A 21,903-nucleotide genomic window follows, 5' to 3' on the forward strand; every position below is an offset into this window, starting at 1 on the left:
GAGCCGGTGCCAGACAGGCAGGGGCAGCCTACGACCCAGCGGTGCTGAGCAGCGTTTGGGGCATTGAGGAGCCAGTGGGGTCCAGGGGCTGATGTAAGGACGTGGTCAGTTTTTAAGAAGAAAGGTCGGCCTCCCTGTGGAGCGGTGATTTTTCTACCGGAGGCAGCTGCCAACCAACACAAATGACTAGATCTGCATTTACTCCTTCGTTCACGGATTCAGCCAAAAAAATATCGATTGAATGAATATCTACTTTGCGTCGATTGTGATTTTTATTTTATTTTATTTTATTTTATTTTATTTTATTTTATTTTATTTATTTTATTTATTTTATTGATGAGAGGCACAGAGAGAGGCACAGACCCAGGCAGAGGGAGAAGCAGGTGGGAATCCATCCTGACCCCGGGGTCATGGCCTGAGGGGTCCGCAGCCAGAGAGGTAAGGGGACTCATGCTGGTGGCAGGCCGTGCAGTGGGGGGGGCCTCCAAGCCGCTCCAGGCACCGGGAGGGGACCAGGCAGGTGCAGCAGGGTGGGGTGATCGGAGTCAAGGCGTCACCCCGTGCTCAGCAACGAGGCCCAGGGGTGTGCACACGGAGTGGTTGGGGCTCAGGTGAGACCCGGGGGAGAAGCCAGCACCCCAACAGCCGACTGCTTTCCCGCCCCGTGTCTGCAGGAGCCCCCAGCTGTCAGCGGGGACGCACCCGGGGCCGGGCGGTTCTCTGCAGGTCCACGGAGGCTGCGCTGGTCCACTTGGCTTCTGCCTCTGTAAGCAGGACACTGGGGGCCGGTGGCGCAGCCTAGGGTGGCTCAGGGAGGGGAAGTGGGGACCGGAGCCCTGGGAGCTCCTGCAGGGGGGTGGGGGGGCAGAGCCTGGGCCAGGTCAAGGGCTGGGAGGAGGGGGCCCTCGGGGAAGAGGTCAGTGATTGCCACACACATGCAAGGCGATGTCCCTGAGGGCCAGGCACTGCGAGCAGGAACCTGCAGCTGCCGCAGGGACGGGAGACGCCGAGGGGCCGGGGCCTGGGTGACCAGACCCGGGAGGTGGCGGGGCTAAGGCGGCCATGGGGTCCGGGAGGGGCCTGCCCCACGGGACCAGCCCGGCCTGACACTGCAGCCCCAGCCCTCTGCGGCCCCGACGGCCCGCGCTCAGCATCAACAGGACACACGCCAGCTCCCGAAGGCTTGTCTGCAAAACCGCGGCAGCGGCAGCCGCCTCCCGGGACTCCACACCACACGGGAACACTTCGGGATCACGGGTTAGATAGGACATATTACTAAAGTCAACGCTGGGGCCCCGGGCGGCTCCGCAGCAAAGCCTCTGCCTTGGGCTCAGGGCGTGACCCCAGGGTCCCGGGATCGAGTCCTGCATTGGGCTTCCCGCAGGGAGCCTGCTTCTCCCTCTGCCTGTGTCTCTGCCTCTCTCTCTCTGTGTCTCTCATGAATAAATAAAATCTTTAAATAAATAGATAAATAAATAAATAAATAAATAAATAAATAAATAAATAAAATCTTAGAAAATAAATAAAAAGGAAGTATTTTCTGAGACCCAAGAGAGAATTGGAGATACATAAACAGGTCACAGAAAAACAAAAACAAAACGTGAGGCCCCACCAAAAAAAAGACATCACCAGAAACGCCGAAAACATGATTTTAATTAAATATTTTCTATTTCCGAACATTAAGCTCTTTTGATGGTTGTAAATCCTACTTCGGTTTGTCTCCATTCTCGATTCCCGTCTGTATAAATATAAATAGTATTTACTGATTCACATTCGACACAAAATTCCAGATGTGTTTAAATGGGAAAGTGAGGGGGGCGCAGTGGGAAGGGCCCCTGGCTGGGGCCGGGAGCTGCGGGCAGTCACCGGGGCCACCGCGAACCCTGGAGGGGAGTCCCCCTTGCCGGGGGGCAGCGAGCAAGGACGCGAGGGGGTGGCTGAGCAGGCTCCCAGGACCAGGACACCCGGAGCGGCGGCGGCGTGAGCCCCGGTGGCTCCACGGCCCGACAGGCCCCGCTGCCTCCCCGAAGGGCCGCTTGCCTCCGAGCCCGCGGCACTTTCCCGGGGCGGCCCTGGCGGCCGGTGGGTCCCGCGTGCTTCTCAGGCAGCGCTTTGCAGGGGGCACGAGGGCTGCACCCCCGAGAGCGTTCCTCGTGGGAATGAAATGCTGCGACATCAGAGGGAAGCGGGTCAGCTTGGCCCGGGGCAGGGGCGAGCACGCGGAGGACACCCAAGCATCCCCTGTGCGAATTCCAGACCGAAGCACGTCACGCCCAGATGCCCAGAATCTGCGCAGAGATCTTCGGGACAGAAGCTTAGCAGGTCGCCGCGAGCTGCGCACCGAGCTCCCCGGGGCTTCTCTTCCCCGAGGTGCCAAGGCCACAAATGTGCTCCCATCCCGAGGGTCGCGGGATCGGGCGGCACAGCAGGGACAGGCGAGGCTGCGGACGGCCCGGCGCAGCCGCTCTGGGTCGGGACGGAATCCACCCCACACCCTCGGGCACCAGAGCGTGTTCCTATCTTTTGTCCTTTGCACGCGTCCTTGCACACGCGACTCTGAGCCACATCTTCCCCCGCAGCACCAAGTCCGATCCACGCGACCCTCGGGACCTGCAAGCACATGAGCCCGAGAATCAACAGATGCAACGAAAACTCCAGGAATCCAGCAAACGCAGACCTTAGCTCCCCACGGAGGGAACGAAGGGCGCAGGGCGGCCCCGTGCACAGCGGAAGAAGCGGCCCGGACGCCGGGCTCTGCCCCCTCGGGCGCGTACCCGGGCCTCGGTGCCCGTTTTCCGCTTCTGGCCAGGCTGGCGCTTTTACCTTCACGCCCGAAGTCTCCGCTTTCAAGCTAACTGGCAACGTCCTTCTGGATCGTTTCCTGAATCCTCTCCGCCAGCGCGCGAAGATGGGCTTTTCTGAGGCCTCTGATTAAGGTGTGATACGCGCCCCTCCTCCCGTGCACCTGGTACCAGTGACGCAGCAGCTGCACCTTCTGCTCCGCTGTGTCCTGCAGGTTGTCGTTCTTGATCTCGTCTATCTTGGCTTCGTTGATCCCGTTCTTCCGAACGAATTCCCTGACCTGTTTTATTTTCATTTGTTCAGCGATGCCGATGATGTATTTGCTCAGGTCGATGTCTGAAAGGCAGGGGACGGTCTCTGACAACACGTCCTGCTGAATGCAATTGTTACCATTGAGAACTACGCGGATCCCTCTGCTCCTAGTGCTGGGGACACCAGTTAAGTCCCAGAAATGGGGAGCACTGGCCGGCGGGGGGGACACAAAGCCAGAAACCCGCTTGAGCCCCCAGCCTGACCCCTCCTGGGCCCCCAGTAATTTGCTCACAACAGGGCAAGACGTAGGAGGGAAGAGGCCTGGAAGAGATGCCCGCTGACGTTCTTAGGATGTGCCGACCCGTGACCCAGAGACCGGGAGGCGGGCAACGACCCGGGGACCTTGTCTGTGACTCGCAGGCCAAGCAGCCCCGGGCGGAGCCCCGGACGCCGCGTCCCGCCCCTGAGCCTCAGGACCGCGTCCGCTGCACCCGATTCACTTCTAACTATGAGCATTAGTTACACGGCGGAGCCGCCGATAAGCGCTCGGCGCCGAGCAGAAAGGCCTGTGAGCTCGAGGAAGGGCGGGAACACGTCCCGGAAGCAGCGGCGTCAGTCCACCCCGAAGTCAGCCCGTTACCTTCGAAGGAAGCGTCTCCGTGCAATTACAGGACGGGAGCCTTACCTGCACAGTTCATTGGTATCACTTCCTGGGGGAGACAAAAAAAAAACGGAAAGAACATGATAAATAAGAATATATTTATAACAGTCTAAATCTGATTGTCTAATTCGTCCTTAACCCTGAAGGAAATACAGCCAGTAGCACGATGCACAGAATCAGCTAAACTGTGTCCTTAAAAAGGATTCTTTTCCCATTGAAATTTTTATTCTGCAAAGTTCCAGCTTTGCCAGAAACTAAGGCGTGTGAGCTTATCTTTTATGCAAAGAATCGAAGGGATTCATGGAATTTGCAGAGATGACTTTTCATACAGACTTGAGAAAATAACATAAGGGACATAATTCTCAAATTTTCTTTTTTTTTTCAAATTTTCTCTACAGCAACTATTCTTTTTTTTTTTTTTTTTTTTTTGACATGTCAAAATGGTTTAAGGTGGAGCAGTTCAAAGAGCCCTGGCCCCAAGCAGAAATCGTCGCTCATCGAGCGAACTGCTTTCTCTCCCAAACGTATCTTTCGAGATTTGAAACGCTTTGCTCTCATACTGGAGAGAGAAGCGGCGACGCACGGTCCACGGGGCCCGGGTGACGCGCGCGTCCCTGCGGTGACACCAGCACAGGACACAGGCTCGGCCCCATCCCGCCGCCAGCTCCCACGGCGTGTGTCTCGCGCCCGGTTAGTTCGTCCTCGAGTGAGCTGTGTGGGAGCCTCCTGTCAACCGGGCGCCGTTCCCCGCGGCCCGACCCGGGCCCACAAACTCTCGATAAATGCAAATAAAAAGCCGAATGGCCGCTTTCCCTAGTTTCTTAAGGAAGCGCGTGTACGTTCCAACACCTACAGTAGGAGGGGACGGTGTGGGTCCCAGGGTGACATTCCCTTTTGTCCTGCGCCGTTTGAACAGCCCTGGAAGATCAAAGAAACTTCTATCAGGCTCCGGTCCCAGCCTTGGAGGAAGCCCCTAGGACACACCGTCCCACCAAGGAGAGGGTGACGCGGAAGGACGGAGGCACCGGCGCTCCAGGCTCCCACCCCACGAGGCCAAACGTTCTCGAGACACGTCACGTCCTAACTGAGCCATCCCGTGAGCACACCGGCCTCGTCAGAATGACGCAGGGCACGGCCGCCGCTGCCCCCTTCACCGGGACGGACGTGGCAGGCGTGAGGCAGACGCGGGAGCCACAGGGCGTGAAACATTGGATTCCGCGGCCTGGAATCCAAGTCATTAAAACTTGTCACCTCTCCGTGCTTTATGAGTGATTCCGAGGGACCTTCGATGGCAATCACGATCATGCCCAGGCGGGGCTCGCCTGTTGGCTTTACTATAACCCTCGCGTTAACTCCATTGCCTTGGTGTCGTAAGTTAAGGGGCAAAAATAAATAAAAAGACCCCCAAAAAATAGAATAAATAAATAAATAAAACCCCAAAGACTGTGGCGTTTGACCCAGGGACAGGGGGCACAGAGCACAGAGGTGTCAGGTGTCCCCTGCCTCTTTCCCAGGAAGATCCTGCCTCCCGTGGGGCCCTCGGTGAGCATGCAGGGATTGCTTCTGATCCTCGGTCAACCCTCGTCCATAATGAGGATGGGACCTTCCACCCGCTCCGAGCTCCAGGGTAACTGCTCATACATAGCAGCTGGCAGATGGTACCACCTAGTTCTCAGCACCTGGCAGGGGTGCGGTTAGGGCCGGTGCTTAACGTGAGAGCTACCTGCCCGGTGGGAGCCGTCTCATGGGAAGGACGCGGGGGAATTCTGGTGAATTCTACTTCCCAAGTGATTTCAATGTGCGGTCTGAACAAAGTAAGCACTTACACCAGCACACGAGCACGGACATCAGAATCGGGATGAGGACGCAAAACCACAGGTATCTGGAGCTGGATCCTGTAGGAGCCACATTGAAGAGCGAACGTGAGCACAGGCAACCCGGGAGACCGAGCGCGGGACTCCCGAAGAGTAAAATTTCTTCATATTTTTGACAGCAGGGATGAGAGAAAGGAGGACATAGTCATAAAGAGAAATCATGACCTTCTTCACATTTGGTGTCGCTGGTCGGTGTGCACCTCTCAAGGATTCCATGTTCACACCTAAAAAAAACAACAAATAAAGGAACAGGGAAGCCTGGGTGGTGCGGCCGCTTGTGTCCCACTCTTGATTTTGGCTCAAGTCATGATCACTGGGTCACAGATCGAGCCCCACATCGGGGTCCCACACTCAGCTCGGAGGCTGTTGGGGTTCTCTCTATCTCGGCCCCTGCCCCCCACCACGTGCACGTGCACATGTGCATACACCCACTCACACACTCTCTCTCTCTCAAAATGAATAAATAAAATAAAATAAAAAAAAAACAGAGGAAATTTTAAAAAGCCTGGTGGGCAGACTCCTTGACCACCTGCAAGGACACCACACTGTAAATCCTGGGCCATTTTAGTCATCTTTGCATCTCCCGCAAACAAACCCCTCCCCCCGGGTATTGCTAGATTAGCATCTAAAGCTGGCACAAATAAAAAATAAAAAATAAAAAAAAAAATAAATAAAGCTGGTACAAATTCATAACATAATTTGGAAGTTTGGACAAGAAATATCCTAGAGTGACTGTGCTTGTTGTTAAGATATCAAGAGTTAAAGGAAGGTATGAAAATATTGATAAATTGGAAAAAGGATGAAACAGACAAAGATTTAAAATTGGTAGTAAATGGGGCTCCTGGGGGGCTCAGCGGTGGAGCATCTACCTTCGGCCCAGGGCGTGACCCCGGGGTCCCGGGATTGAGTCCCACGTCGGGGTCCCCGCAGGGAGCCTGCTTCTCCCTCTGCCTCTCTCTCTGTCTCTCATGAATAAATAAATAAAATCTTTAAAAAATAAAATAAAATTGGGAGTAAAAAATTATTTAAAAAGTAATAAACTTGGAGTAAAATAAAAAATAAAATTGGGAGTAAAGCAATGTTCTTAAAGTCATAAACTGCAAAAAGCTATTTCAGAACAGTCCCACTGAACAATAAAACGACGGGTCGACAGCCCCGCCCTCGACCCTGCTCAGCAAGCCTACCCAGCCTGCGCTCCGGCGTCCCGTGGTGGGCAGGACGCGCGGGAGGAAACCCTCGGTGTCGGTATCTGAGCACGACGGTCAGACTGGCTCAGCCCTGCCCCAACTCCACGCGCCTGGCAAGTCACCTAATCCCTGTGAGCCTGTTTGCTCACCGATGACAAGGAGTCAACATGACAACAAGGAGGTTCCGGTGATTGAGATTACGAAGGACTTAGAACTATTACTACAGCCGACCCTTGAACCACGTGGGGGTCGGGGCCCTGACCCTCCCCTCTGTCCCCACATAGTTGATGATCCTCAAGTAGCTGCTGACGCCCCCGAAGCGGAACCTCTAATACCCTACTGTCAGCCGGAAGCAGTTTGGCGCCTGCCTTTGGCCCAGGGCGCGATCCTGGAGACCCGGGATTGAATCCCACGTCGGGCTCCCGGTGCATGGAGCCTGCTTCTTCCTCTGCCTGTGTGCCTCTCTCTCTCTCTCTGTGTGTGTGACTATCATAAATAAATAAAAATTAAAAAAAAAAGAAAGATGAAAACTTACGTGCTACACGGGTTGCAGTGTTCGCACGGAGAGACGTCACAGTAGAAGTTTAGTTTACATCTGCACTTGGTATTCCGGGTCTGAGTACAGTTTCTTTCCACTTCTAAGCCTAGAAAGCCAGTTTGAAGACTATTAGTTACAACAGCTGATGAGCAAGGGCCGCAAGAGAAGATTCGCGATCTACCCTTACATCAGCACACCTCCTGCAACACACAGGTAGCGTTCACCTGCAAAAGAGGCAACCCCAGGTGAAGCAGTTGAAATCACTGGGCAGGGTTTGAAAAGGACAGACAGTCCAGCAACCAACATAGCCCCACTTTTGCTGGAAGGGTTGCCCCGTTCCTATACAGCCTGGCTACTTAGGGCATGGCTTGTGCACCCACCTTGGGGGGTGGGGTCGTGATCTCAGGGTCCCGGAATCGAGCCCCATGTCATGCTTCCAGCTTGGGGGTGGCGGGGAGTCTGCTTCTCCCTCTCCCTCTGCCCCTCCCCTACTCATGCTTGCTCGCTCTCTCTTGCAAATAAATACATAAAATCTTAAAAAAAAAAAAAAGGAAATGCAGAGTATCAGGCCCTCATCAACACTTAGTGAGACCAATGCCAAAGCCCTTGCTTAGAGATTCTGATTTAATTGCTCTGAGGTGGGACCTAAATGTGAACATTTTTCATAGTTCCCTGCGTGATCCTAACATACAGCCAGGGTGGAGAAACATTGCTTTAGGGCCCAAAAAGGGACAAGAAAAGCTTTATGTCCTGGGATTTCTTGATATGAAATGAAACTGGGGAGTTTTTCTGTTACATCTGGATCCGGGCTCTCATGATAGGTTGAGGCATCCATAGAAATTCCGGTCCTCAGTTAGAATTAATCAAGACAAAACAGATCTCCAAAGGGGAGGGGGCCTCCCGCCTCCCACCCACCTCTTGGATTCCTCTGTCCTTGTATCAGAAGGCTCCTGAGCTCTTGCCGGCTATACCAAGAACGCAAATCAAGGCAGGAAAACAAAATTTACGCACCTGTTCACCAGGTTCATATTTCGTCATTCTGGGAAAATTGCCTAGATTTGACCCGCAAATGTCTAGACTAGTGATTAGCTCAGTACCTGGCGCTGCTTCACTCCAGCCAGCTCCATCCTGCCCGCCCCCGTATGCCAATCCGGCACCGGAGTAGGTCCCAACCTCAAAACCTCAAAGTGCATTATACATGGCTCTACATGGAGTGGCACTACTGGCCTTTCTGATGGCTTCAAAGACACTTACCATGCTCTCCATCGCAGATTCCACATCTCCTGCATTTAGGAGACAAATGCGTCTTGTCTGTGTACTCCTCCCCTTCTTGGCAGGGCACACAGTGTGATTTACCCGCATAAGACGTGCAGTCACTTTCCTTCCGTGTGCCTGCCCAAGAGAAAAATGGAGGCGGCGTTGGAACACAAGGTGGACGTGCAACAGCGTGGGAGATATGCAGGGGTGACGAGGAGCGGGAGTCAGGGTCGTCAGACTAATGGTATAGAAACACAGTGGCGGGGGGGGCGGTCATCATAAAAATCATGTCAACACACGGGAAGTCTCCCAAGACGAAAGCCCAAAGAGTCACCCAACAACTGTGCCTACAGACACCGGAGGATGAGCTACACTATTTTTAATGCACGGAATGACCACATGCACAGAAGCCTATAGCAACTTTCTTGCAAAGAGGGCAGAGGTTCACATCCATTCCTCTTTCTATATTTTTTTGCCATTAAGGCACAGAGTGTGTTTTGATGGGAAGGCATGAGCATATCTATAACAAAATTTGCTATGAGGTTTGTTGTCTTAATTCACACGATTATAAGTAATACATTTTTTTTTTTTATAAGTAATACATTTGCTTTACTTTTCAAATAAAGCGAGTCATTGTATTGGTGTCGGGAAGCCTTGGATGACAATGCTTTATGCTGAAAATTCACTTAATTGGCAAGTGTCTATTAAATGCCTATTGTGGGTCAGGCCCTTTCAGGAGCCAGAGATCCTGCAGGAAATATGACAACGTCTAGGTCTCCGAGGGCTTTGCGTTTCCAGGGAGGACACAGGCAATGCCCGGACCAATCTATGATGTCAAGTGGTGGTATGTGCCTTGGGGATTAGGGCCAGGAGATGGAGGGTGAAGAAGAAAGAGACAGAAAGCGTGAAGGAAAATCTAAGAGGAAAGCATGGCTAGTGGCTCTGATTATTCTTGGTGTAACTAATTAAAAAGAATAGGCCGAGTGTGATCGGCCCCACGCGTTTGCTCCTTCCTGGGCACACGACGTTCTCAATAACCTCACAGCATTCTTTTGAAGAAAACAAAATACCACATAAGCAAATCATGAGATGGAGACAGGTGTGATATTGTGTAGTCAACAAAGAAAACAAAATGAATTCCGAAAACCCGGCACCAAATTCAAATACCATGCGTTGGGGCTGTGGAACATCACGGCAATGCCTGAGAGCGCTGAGCCAAAGAACAGTTTTGTCGAATTTTGCTGGTTTGCCAGTGTATTATTGTGGTTTCTAGACGAATTGGCCCCTTTAAATAATTACCCTGCAGAACACGCCTAGCACAATGCCCACCACACGACCGTAAACACGGGGTTTTCTCTCTTCCAACATACACAACCCAAATTTATCAAAATATAAAAAATGAGTGGTTGTTTTGGGTTTCTTTAGTAAATTTGTTTTAGTTAGAGAGAGAAAGCGTGAGCGAGCGGGGTGGGGGCAGGAGAGAGACTCTCAAGCAGACTCCTCGCTGAGTGCGGAGCCCAGCGTGGGGCTCGATCTCACGACCCTGAGATCACGACCTGAGCCGAAATCAAGAGTTGCTGCTTCACCCACTGAGCCACCCAGGCGCTCCTATTGTCTTGAAAAATGAGATTTTAAAATACATTTGTTTCTAAAATAAAAAATAATAAAAAGTAAAAAAATATAAATAAATAAATACAATAAAATAAAAAATAAAAATAAAAAATAAAATAAAAATAATAAATAATAAATAATAAAAATAAATAAAAAATAAAATTAAAAATAATAAAAATAAAAAATAAAATAAATAAAAATAAATAATAAAAATAATTAAATTAAATTAAATTAAAAAATAAAAAAAAATAAAAAATACATTTGTTTCTGAGCGTAATAGAACCTGGAAAAGTTGGGGGAGGGTAGGAGGAATTCCATGTCAACCGCTGCGGGAGTGTCACGGTTATCTTGGTGCATCCACGCGGGGACCCCGTACACGTGGGAGTATACGCAGGTGTGCCACGCGTGCCGTGTGCCCCAGAATCCTTCTTATTGGGTAAGGTGGGTGATGAGCAGTTGTCGATCAGGTAATCAGAACTGTCGGTTCACCTAGGGTATCATCGAAAACCATACTGTGAATATTTTAATCAGTGAAATATAACTGAGTGATTATCGGCCAGCCTTGCGGCGAAAGAGAGAGTAATACGCATTCCAGATTCTTCCTCATGTAGGTGACCTTCAAAACGCCTCCTTCCTGTTTTTCTTTGTCTTCCCTCCTCCCTGCATCCTTCTTTGTCTCCCTCTCTCCCTTCTTTCCTTGCTTCTTCTCTTTCTGATGGAAAAATCCCTTCCAGGTACCAATAATTTATATGAAAGGCTTTCAAGGGGTCTGTGATTTTTTTTTCCCATTGATTCTGACCTCCTCTCATTCACCAACAACTCCGTTAGCAGCTCATCCCGAATAAAATCCTCCAAACATGCAAATGAGTTTTCACAGAAGTAGGAACCTGTCTTTTCTCTGTATTTGTACAGCATTGGCTCATATAATAGTTTGTTAAATTACGTATTAATTCCACAACACCAACGAGCATAAAGACCTGGAAGCAGCTGGAAGAGGGACGAGCCTACAGCCCCACAAGAGGGACCAGGAGCAGGAAGCGGGTTAGTGTGTGCCGAGCACCCCAGGGCGCTGGGGCATGGAGCAGGGTCGTGAATCCAGCAGGTAGGTGGGCCAGCGACCCCTTCGGGGGGCTCCGGGGCGCTCCCATCAGGGAGCGTCCGACTCCTGGTTTTGGCTCAGGTCGAGAGCTCAGGGCTGTGGGATCGAGCCCCGCATTGGGCTCCACACTGGGCGTGGCACCTGCTCTGGATTCTCTCTCCCCCTCACCTGCCCCCACCCCAGAAAAGAAATTCCTTCGGGGAATTTATACATTGAGGCTACGTCAGAAAACATGACATAGTTGATGGATGGAGACATTCCAACTCTTGAAGACTCCAATTCCCCCAAAACAATCCGAATCCCTGGGTATCACAACGGAATGTCACACGTACATTTTCCTTGACTTCTGACTACTTTTGAATACGTGTCCCCCATAACCCTGCTGCATCAGTAGGCATGAACGGTTTCAAGTCTTGGGCCCACCTATCCGAATTTCTTTCTTAAAGGGTTCCAACGACTTACATTCCCATCGTGGTTTATGAGGGTTCTTATCTCAAAGGCAAACCCACCAGGGCTGAAGGCATGTCTTAAGTGAAAATTTTTAAAAAATGCAAAATAAAAGAAAAGCAAACAGACACAAATCCTTGGCAGCTTGATGGGCAAAGCAGATTGATTTTGTTTGAACCTGCATTTTAAGTTCTAAAAATATGAAGGAGGGCAGCCCGGGTGGCTCAGCGGTTAAGCGCCTGCCTTTGGCCCAGGGCATGACCCCGGGGTCCTGGGATCGAGTCCCGCGTCGGGCTCCCTGCAGGGAGCCTGCTTCTCCCTCTGCCTGCATCTCTGCCTCTCTCTCTCTCTGTGTCTCAAATAAATAAATAAATAAATAAATAAATAAATAAATAAATAAAAATATGAAGGAGGATCTTAGCTCCTGGACAAATAGATGGTGCCTGGCAAGTTATAAGAAAGCCAGGGAGCCGTTCCGGATTCCTCTCCGGAGGAGAGTACACGTGAATAGGCTTAAGTATGAATGGGCTGGATGGCAAGGCAGAGCTTCCCTGAGGGTCACTAACAACTGGACGGGGGGCCTTGCAAGGGGGCCGGTAGGATCTCCGCACGCAGGCCCTGAGCCGTTCGGCTGCTGGGGGCCCCACAACCTGCTGCCCACGGCCCCGCGGCGGCTCCCACGGGCCTTCCCCGGACGTCCCCGTCCCACTTCACAGCGCAGCCGAGACGCTGACGCCGCAAGCTGGTGCCAGCTCGGCTCCAGATGCAGGAAAGGGCCGCTCGAGGACACTTTGAAACGTCCCATCTGCTCCTGTTCGAAGGATTTCCGATCTGAGATTGGTTTGCATTTCAAACCACTGGGGTTAAAAGACCGTTGGGTTTGCACCCATTGCTCTTCTAGCTCGTCTAGTTTCAGCTGCAAAAAATGCAAATGTATTTTGCAGGCTTCAGAGAACTCCTGATTGAGGGGAATTGCCAGATCCACCTCCTGAGGGCGGGCGGGCGGGGGGGGGGCGGGGGGGTCCCTCGCTGTCAGAGATCCACCTCCTGAGGGTGGGGGTCCCTCGTTGTCCGAGCTCCAGCTGTGAGGATACATTTAATCAGTTCTGTTGTGAGAAGCTTGAAATTCCGACCGTCTTTTCTCGCCACTGAAAAGTGGAGCTAAAGAGAGAGATATTTAAAAAAAAAAAAAAAAAGGGACACCTGGGTGGCTCAGCGGTTGAGCGTCTGCCTTAGGCCCAGGGCATGATCCTGGAGTCCAGGGATCAAGTCCCATGTCGGGCTCCCTGCATGGAGCCTGCTTCTCCCTCTGCCTGTGTCTCTGCCTCTCTCTCTCTCAATCTCATGAATAAATAAATACATAAAATATTTTTAACAAAAAATAAAGAGAGAGAAAGCCTCTCCCTCCAGGGGCACCCGTCACCTGTGAATGCCCTGTCCTCGCGTCCACGGCAGCCACGCAGGAAAGAGGTGAACAACAACCTAGTTGTTGTTTCTTTCCCCCGATAACGTCCTAACGCAGGAGGACCAAGCGCCGGAGGAGCAGCGACCCCTCCTGAGCCCGGCGCTCAAGCTGCCTCGGGGGTCTGCGGACTCACCGGGAGGACACGCGTCACAGCACAGGCTGTTCCCGTGAAGCGGGTCTTCCCAGCACCTGACGTCTCCCATGGTGACGTTCCTACCCGATCTCAACACTTTGTAGCTGAGGCTGGTCACTTGAGCCTTCACCCCCCTGGGCCACGGTCCAGCGATGGAGGCGAGCGTCTGCCAAGGAAAAGCAGGAGAGCTGCAGTGGGCTGGGGAGGCCGCCGGGGAGCAGGTGTAGGGCCGCACCTGCGGCTGCACCTGCCGACGCCCACGGCCCCACGCGCCCAAGCACCCTAGGAAGAGCATCACGGATGGGAGGGCCGGGCCCTGGGCTCCAAGGGGACCCTGGCTGCCACCCGTGCGTCGCTGTGGGCAGAGGCACCCGGACTCCCCAAGTCTCTGTTCCCTCATCTCTTTTTTTTTTTTTTTAAGATTTTTTTTTTTAATTTATTTACTCATGAGACACACACACACACACAGAGAGAGAGAGAGAGGCAGAGACACAGGCAGAGGGAGAAGCAGGCTCCACGCAGGGAGCCTGATGTGGGACTCAATCCCGGGTCTCCAGGGTCACGCCCTGGGCTGAAGGCGGGCACTAAACCACTGAGCCACCGGGGCTGCCCTATTTTTTTTTTTTAATTTTTTTTTACTGGAGTTCAATTTGCCAACAGAGCATGACATCCAGTGCGCATCCCGCCAAGTGCCCCCCTCAGTGCCCATCACCCTGTCCCCTCATCTCTAAAGCGGAGACGGAAAATAAATAAATAAATAAAATAAAATAAAGCGGAAACGGTCGCCTCCTCGTGGGTCCGCTGGGATCATAAAAGTCCTGCAGCTCCGTGCAGCAGACGCAGGCGCCCGGGGCAGGCACCGCATGGTTATTATGTTGTTATTATCACTGTCATCGCCATGAAGCTCTAGCGAGGAACAAGAGGACAAAGAAGGAAAAACCGAGAAAGTTCAAAACGACTTCAGGGAGGTCATGGAACCAGCTGATCCTCGACTGCGACCCGCAAGTGGCCAGAGCGTCTTGAAGGGTTATTATGAGGATAAAAAGTGAGTGATAATTTCTCCCAAACCCGGTGCTTGGGTTTTTATCTCTTCTTGTTTCATGATGTGACATGTTTTATCTCTTCCCATTTTATAAAGCGACCACAGAATACGCAATTGGGTTGCAAGCCTGTCTGGTTAACCAACCCCACAATGACTCAGCTGGGATTTTCTTCATGTTTTGCTCAGAAAAAAAGGTGAACTTCTTTCAGGGGGGAAACCAAACTGTATCTATTTTGGGTCCCTTTCTTCCACAGATAAAAGCTTATCAGTCTAAGCGATACTGCGTCAGAATTATCTGAGTTATCGACTAGAATTTCTTAGAAAAATGAGCCCTTTAAGACGTATGGAAGCATTTGGGGGCGGTCTCTGATGGATTCTTCTCTCTGGTTTCCTAAATTGCTTTTTTTTTTCTTTGGTCTAACCATAAACATAAATAATCTCTCGTTTTAGGTGGAATATGTAAAGTCTATTGCCAAGCATCACAAATAATTTTAAGTATTAGTTCTGAGGATTTTTGTTAAGATCCTTGTTCACGGTTTTTATGGCACATATTTTTTCCCCTATTTTAAGGTACAGTAATAATACTAGCATCTTCCAAGTCGAGAGAACTAAATGTTCTTCGTGTAGAAACCACTGCCACGGGTGCTCCTGCCTCTTCCCTCCGAGCCCTTCCCCGTCTGTCACTAAGGCCTGTATCCCCTTCAGGTCACAGGTGTCACGGGACCCCCGAGGATGGAGGGGCGAGGGAGATGTGGTTGCCTGCCTCTATTCCGGATGGATGTCTGTAAAAATGCATTCCTAGGGCCCCCCGGGGGGCTCAGCAGTGGAGCGCCTGCCTTCGGCCCAGAGCGTGACCCCGGGGTCCCGGGATCGAATCCTGCATCAGGTTCCCTGTATGGGCCTGCTTCTCCCTCTGCCTCTCTCTCTCTCTCTCTGTGTCTCTCATGAATAGATAAATAAAATCTTAAAAAAAAAACAAACATTCCTAACATTCAGTCTTCCGAGAGGGAAAGCGATACCAAAGTATCAAGAAAATATGTCCTTGACCAGGGACACTGTCCAGCAAAAGGCAGAGCTAGGACTGGCCCGAGTTCCCCAGCAGCGTTCACAGTCCCTCCTTCCCTGCACCCGAGGGACCAGAGGCCTGAGCCCGGGCCCCAGCTTGCCCTCCTGTGCGTGAGCAACTGTGTGTACAGGACGAGCGAGCCCGGCGCCCCGGTCACAGGGACACTGCCGAGCACACTAGCTTCCCTGCCTCTTCGGTCCAAGAGACATTTCTTGAGCATCTACTATGTGCCAGGTTCTGCGACTACAAGGCAAGGAACACACTGGCTGTAAGAGAAAGTGGGTATGAAGTCTCCAAAAGCAGATTCACCCACGGGCAGGTTACCTGTAGTGCACTGATGGGGGCGGGGGGCGGTTACGCTTTATATCTGCGTGACTCTTATTTTTTAAAACAAGTTTGCGGCGCTGGGGGCGGCTCAGTCGGTTCAGGCTCCGACTCTTGATTTCAGCTCAGGCCAGGATGGCAGGTTCCTGGGGTTGAGCTCCGGGCTCCGGGCTCGGCGGGCGGCGGCGGGGCTGGGGTCTGCTTGGGATCCTCTCCCCCTCCCTCTGCTCCTCCCCTCACTCGTGCTCACATGCTTGTTCTCTCTCTCTCTCTCTCTCTCTAATAAATCTTAAAAAACACGTCTGAATCTATGACCTTTGTCCAAGGCATGACACGCAACTTGGAGCAAAAGATCTTTATCAGCATCAGTCTCTCTCTGGCGGCGACGGTTCCCCACTTCTTGCTTTATCTGTGGGTCATTCGATCATCCCATTAATATCAGCTCCTCTTCTAGATCAGAGAAGGATCGCCAATGCGTAGCAACTGCATCGGGCGTGCTAGGAAATAAAGACGTGATGGCATATTTCTCTAATAAAATAAATTTGCTTAAAAAAAAAAATCTAGGCAGCCCCGGTGGCGCAGCAGTTTTAGCGTGGACTTCGGCTGGGGGTTTGATCCTGGAGATCCGGGATCGAGTCCCATGTCAGGCTCCCTGCACGGAGCCTGCTGCTCCCACTGCCTGTCTTTCTCTCACTCTCTCTCTCTGTCACGAATAAATAAATAAAATCTTTTTAAAAAAATAATAAAATAAAATAAAAAATTAAAAAAAATCTCTCCATACCTGGAAGAGACCCGTTAGTCCTGTTTGCAACAGATAACGGAACACGAAGCCTCGGCACCCAAACTGAGTAGAAGCGACTCCTGCCTGGGGTCCGCGACCCCACTGCCGTGAAGAGGGGGTTTACAGGGACATAATAATGTTCCCCTCGTTCGACTCTGACGTCTCACCAGAAACTGAAGAAAATGGTACAGATTCAACCGCTGAAAAGCACGGAAAGCCAGAACCCGATGCTGCGGGTGCGGCTCCTGCGACCCGGGGCCCCTCTCCTGCTTGGCACCCTGATTCCACCCCGGATTCCTGAGACCCTATTAACTCCTGGTTTAGGTGACAAGTCAGATGTATACTCTCCCTCGTTTTGAGGTTTTTCATTGGAAACCAGAATCCAGCCGGCGTTTGAGGAACGCGAAGCCCGGGGCAGAAACCTGGAGGACGTGGGCATCACTGGCCGAGGGGCAGTGACTTCAGCACCAACTCCTCTCACATCTGATCACATCCGCTTCACAGAGCTGAAATTCTGGAAACATTTCTTACTTAGTTCAGCATAAAAAAAAAAAAAAAAACGACATTAAGTATGAAAAAGGAGGATGGCCTGAAGAGCACAGAGTGGCTGCTGCATGACGTGATGCAGCCAGTGGCCCACAGAGCTTGTGTTTGCTTTTCAATTGCTGCATTAACTCAAGTTTGCACTATGCAAAGATTTAACCCAAACTGCTCAGGCAGGAACTGGGGCATTTTGACTCTGACAAAGCAGGAAACCCACAGAGAATGAAGTGATCCGAGTGCTCAAAACCCTTGTTTTCAGAAGAGCTGAAAAGGACAGAAAATGGATGAAATGAAAGGTCTGAAAAATGCGAATAAACGAAACAGAGGATAACCAACTGGGGAAAAAAATGAGGAATAAGAATAGTTTTACACGTCCCTCATCCTGGAGATGAAACAGGGAGAGCAACCCCGACTGTCCATTCTGCTGGGATGTCCGCTAATCCGTTAGTCGGATAATGAACCGAGCCGACACCCTGCTGGGCGCCCCCCATGTGCCAGACGGGCGCCTGGGAACCGACCATGGGCCAGAGCAAGGCGGCTCCCACTGTCCGTGCAAGCGAGGCACGACAGGGTTCTCTGGGGAAACAGAAACAGGATGGGGTGGGGGGCAGAGAGAGAGGAGGGGCAGGCAGGGCACGGCCAAACCCCGGCAGGACCCCAGGCTGCAGTCGCGGGGGGGGCGTGCAGCTCACGTCCAGGGGCAGCCTCGCTCGCGGCCGAATTTCTTCCTCCTCCGGGGCCCGCGGTCTGTGTGGTTGAGGGCTGGAGCGGCCCGAGGAAGCCCACCCGCGTCGGGGATCCCACCTGCTTTACTCGGGGGCCACCCCCCGAAACGCTGTCTCACCAAGAAGCAACAGCAGCAGAAAACCAAGACCAGAAACACCCTCACAAAGTCGTCCCGGGGAAGGAGTGAGCAGTCTGAGCTCCGGGGCCCAGTCACCGTGACACACGCAAGGAAGCACCAGGGAGATGCTCGGACACACACGGGGAGATGCACGGGGAGAGACGCGAGCGCTGGAGGCCTGCAGAGGGGCAAGCCGCTGGGATCGGGGTCTGGGATGGGGGTCCAGGGTGTCGGGAAGGCCCCGACAGACAGGGCGTGTGCGCACAGCGGGGGAAGCCACCGGGGAGGAGCTGCTGGGTGGCTTTCGAGAAGGGGTCTCCAGGCAGGTCACCCCCAGGGGACCCTGGAAGGCCCTCAGGTCCTCGGCTAAGCTACGGAGACAAAGAGATCACCGTCCTGGGCCACGCGGGTCAGCAGCGTGGTGGTGGCGGGAGACCCGGGGACGTTGGACGCCGCAGGGACGGAGGGAATGGCCCAGCCAGGAGGGACCCCGCGCTCCTGTTCGGCCTGGAGACGGGATTTCAACAAATGGACCGTCTGGAGTCTTTCGTTATCTACAGGATTTGATGCTTTCCGCAAATCTGAGACTGCGCTTCCCTGTGACTCACCCACGGGAATGTGGAGCGGGGCTCAGCCCACCCGCCGACTCTGCCTGGTGGGGGACACGGGGCCCTGGTGAGCCCCACGGGGGTCGGGGACACGGGGCCCTGGGTGAGCCCCATGGCGGTCGGGGGCACAGTGTCTGGGGTGAGCCCCACGGGGTCAGGGGCACGGGGCCCAGTGACTGAGGCCAGTCTCCTCAGCATTTCCGTCCCCCCTGGAGCATGAGCCACTCACTCTGTTTCCAGTTAGCAGGACCGGAAGCCCGGGTGTTGATTACACGGAGAACCTTCCAGCAAGTGCACGGTGGGGGTGCGGGGCAGGTGCGATGGGAGCTCCCCGAGGGCGAGGCCACGTCCCCAGGGTCCGAAAGCGGGGGCAGGACAGCCCTCCCCAGGCAGACCCATCGCCCTGGGCTGCAGCTCAGGAAGGAGTGGGGTGCACCCGGCCGTCTCCCGAGGGTGCGGACTTGCCCAGAGCAGCCACGACGCCCACGGGACTGCACTCTTCCACGAGGCAGCCCCCCGACTAGAAGCCTCGCACCGGCCCTGAGCCTTCGGGGCCCGCGGGTCTCGCTCATTCCGCACGAGGCATGAAGCAGGCAGAGCCGGCCGGAGGACAGCCCCCAGGGACGGCCAACACGGGACATCTGACACGCCAGCGAGGGTGACACCCCGGGCTGGATGAAGCCACCGGCTGGAAAAAATTGGGACTACCCTTTGGGTTGCACCAAAGAATCAGATGCCCTGAGATGAGCTAGGATTTGAAAAGGAAGTAAAAAAAAAAAAAAAAAAATCATCACCTTTTTTTTTTCTGTTCTTAGTGAAGCTCAAAGCAAACAGGAAAATAATTTTTTAAAGCAGCAAATTAAAAAAAAAGAAAAAAGACACGAGGCAGCGAAACAGGTTAGCTCTTTAACGGCAAGAATGACTAACAGGCGCCTCGAAGAGTCGGTGAAGTTTTTCTAGATTGAGCCCCGTCCTGTAAACGGCACAAGAAACGGAGCTGCGCTGACTAATTCCGCTTGCTGGCTGGCTGACGTTTAGTTATTTAGAACCTGTGACGAAAAAGAAATTCTAACAGGACCAGTAACCAAGTCTGGGAGGCATCTCTAGTCTATTAGTGTAAAAAATAAGGAAAGAGCAGTGACATTCTGTAGCAGGTGCATCAGTGAAATACAGAGAAATGAAATATGTTTTTCCACAGGAAGCGAGGAGTGAAGATCCACTCTTTCTTATTTTTTTTTTCTTATTTTTTTTTTAAATGTGTACATAAAAATACAGAAGAAGATGCCAGGAGCATCTTCTTTCTTCCTTAAGGCCAGTTTCTGGGGAAACCAGGAGAGAGCGAGCGAGTCGAGGCAGTGGGCATAAGGGACGGGACTGGCTAGACTTCTGAGTGATCAAGCAACAATAAAGGAAAATGAGGGAATCTAGAAAATTCTACCTGGGATTAGATTTTGATTTTAGTGCTACAGTTTGCAAAATAGCCTTCGGAACTGTGATAAACCTCAGAATCACAAAAAAATAGTCTTCAAAACTGTGACAGACCTCAGAATCACAGGGAGTGATGCCCTGAAAAAAAACAAAAAACAAAAAACAAGAAAAACCCAAAAATGGTGCAGGTCCCACCACGGACGTAAAGAATCAGGGTCCCTGAGATCATCCCTGGCAAGTTCCCAGTTCGGGGGATGCTCACCGCAGCCCGAGGACAGACAGGGGAAGACCTAGGGCAGCCGCCACCACAGTCACAGGGGAGAAGCTGCGAAGGTTTACAGACCAACAGCCTCTACGCTCCGCGTTTGCAAATCGCCAAGGCTTCTCGGGGAGAAATAAGGATTCCAAAAATTGGCCTGAAGGAAGAGGAGTCATCCTGGTGGAGAAAACATAATGGGAGGGCCGCAGAGTCACTGCCCAGGGGCCGGGGGCGGAGACGCAGCACAGACCGGGCGGCTCCTGGAAACGGGGAGGTGAGGGGAGTGGGGGCCACGCGGCGGGTGGGCCCAGGTCTTCCATTTTTCAGGAGCAACCAAAATCCTCCAACGTTCAGGGGGCAACCAATATTCAAAATAGGTACTTGTGTGCATTTACTGCACGTATCAATCCCGCGTGGGCTAAACAGACAAAAAACCATAGTCTGGGGCAATGGCTGCTCAATTTCAGGAATCAGGCCTAAATCCAATCAGACACCCATGGGAAGTCTACTTTGATCAAGGATTCTTTTGGGGGGGGGTGGCTGGAAACGGAAGCTCGGTCACCAGCAAGGGGCAAGGGCACAAGCCACGCGCTCTGAGCCCTCGCGGTCTCTCTCTCTCTCTTCCAAGGCCTCTGCCCTCAGAAATCAAAAGTATCGATGTTTCTCACGTCCTGCATTTGTACTGCTTCCCAGAACGCAGACGTGAGTAAATCTGGGACCTGGCATCACTGGACCGGAGGACAGTCCGTCATTCACGGCTCCGTGGCCACGTTCATTCCGATCCTGCAAGTTTACCCCAGTGGGCAGCTGAGCAACACCTGCGGCACAGGCTTGCTTGCCTCGGGGGCTGCGTACAGCCGTCCAGTGAGCTGTAGTCCGATTTGGTAATTTATAAGTTACAAGGCCGGCCTTGCTCAAAATGCCCCGATTCCACACTAAATTCACGGTCATCCTTACATCCTTGGTGGAACTCGGGTCAGTCGTCCAACAGAGGCGGCTGTTTCTAAATGCCCAGGGATGGGAGCGGCGTGGCTGCACGAAGCGCGTTCCAAAACCAGAAGCAAGCAGAGCTCAAAGGGCAGAACCAGCTCATTTCCTCCTGGTGAAGGCGGAGCTGCCAATCTCACGGGGATCCGTCTTTCTGTCTAGTTAGAGCTCCACTACTTCTACCTCACTTCAAAGAAAATAAAGGCTGGCAAGTAGATGGAATTATTTGTTCCTCTTTAAGAGGCTTCACTGGGGGCAGCAGTCCAGCCATTTAAGAAGTGACGGGTGCTTTATTTTTCTTTTTAAAAGAAGGGTCTTCCAAAAAAAAAAAAAAAAAAGGGTCTTCCAGAAAACCAAAAGGATTTTCTAGCTGGTTAAATGCTGTTTTCCAACTTTTGTGAAGATACACACAGATAAGCAAAAACAACGCAATAAATACTAAGCACTACGATACAGACACTGGTCCTACAAATAATTTTTTTTTTTCAGGAATAAAATACAGATAGACTCCACTACTAGAAATGGTTTTGTTACGACAGTAGATCACCCAAAAATTAATAAATAATAAATGATAAGAATTCTAGAAATTCAGGTTCACTGAATAAAAGCCTTCACTGTACATGCATCCACTACAAACTGTAAGATTAAAGTTGTGTGTCCAAAACTATGGACAGGTGTGGACAAAACTAAAAGGC

The 21,903-nt window shown here is 52.1% G+C and overlaps 1 protein-coding gene and 1 long non-coding RNA gene across 2 annotated transcripts; one reads left to right on the forward strand and one right to left on the reverse strand.

The window, feature by feature from the left end:
* Positions 1 to 1,633: 1,633 nt before the first annotated feature.
* Positions 1,634 to 16,218, reverse strand: FAS (Fas cell surface death receptor). Its single transcript, XM_077874807.1, has 9 exons — positions 16,074 to 16,218; positions 13,327 to 13,492; positions 8,569 to 8,706; positions 7,312 to 7,420; positions 5,755 to 5,813; positions 5,542 to 5,610; positions 4,565 to 4,633; positions 2,824 to 3,159; positions 1,634 to 2,610 (listed from the first exon to the last, which is right to left on the reverse strand). The coding sequence occupies exons 1-8, from the start codon at positions 16,122 to 16,124 to the stop codon at positions 2,852 to 2,854; spliced, it is 969 nt and encodes a 322-aa protein (XP_077730933.1). The 5' UTR covers positions 16,125 to 16,218; the 3' UTR covers positions 1,634 to 2,610; positions 2,824 to 2,851.
* On the forward strand, positions 14,118 to 15,286 carry LOC144299301 (uncharacterized). The gene is made up of 3 exons (XR_013366011.1): positions 14,118 to 14,371; positions 14,465 to 14,562; positions 15,074 to 15,286. It is a non-coding gene; the product is annotated as an uncharacterized LOC144299301 (long non-coding RNA).
* Positions 16,219 to 21,903: the final 5,685 nt, after the last annotated feature.

This window comes from Canis aureus, chromosome 27, assembly GCF_053574225.1.
Source record: "Canis aureus isolate CA01 chromosome 27, VMU_Caureus_v.1.0, whole genome shotgun sequence".
Lineage (NCBI taxonomy): Eukaryota > Metazoa > Chordata > Mammalia > Carnivora > Canidae > Canis > Canis aureus.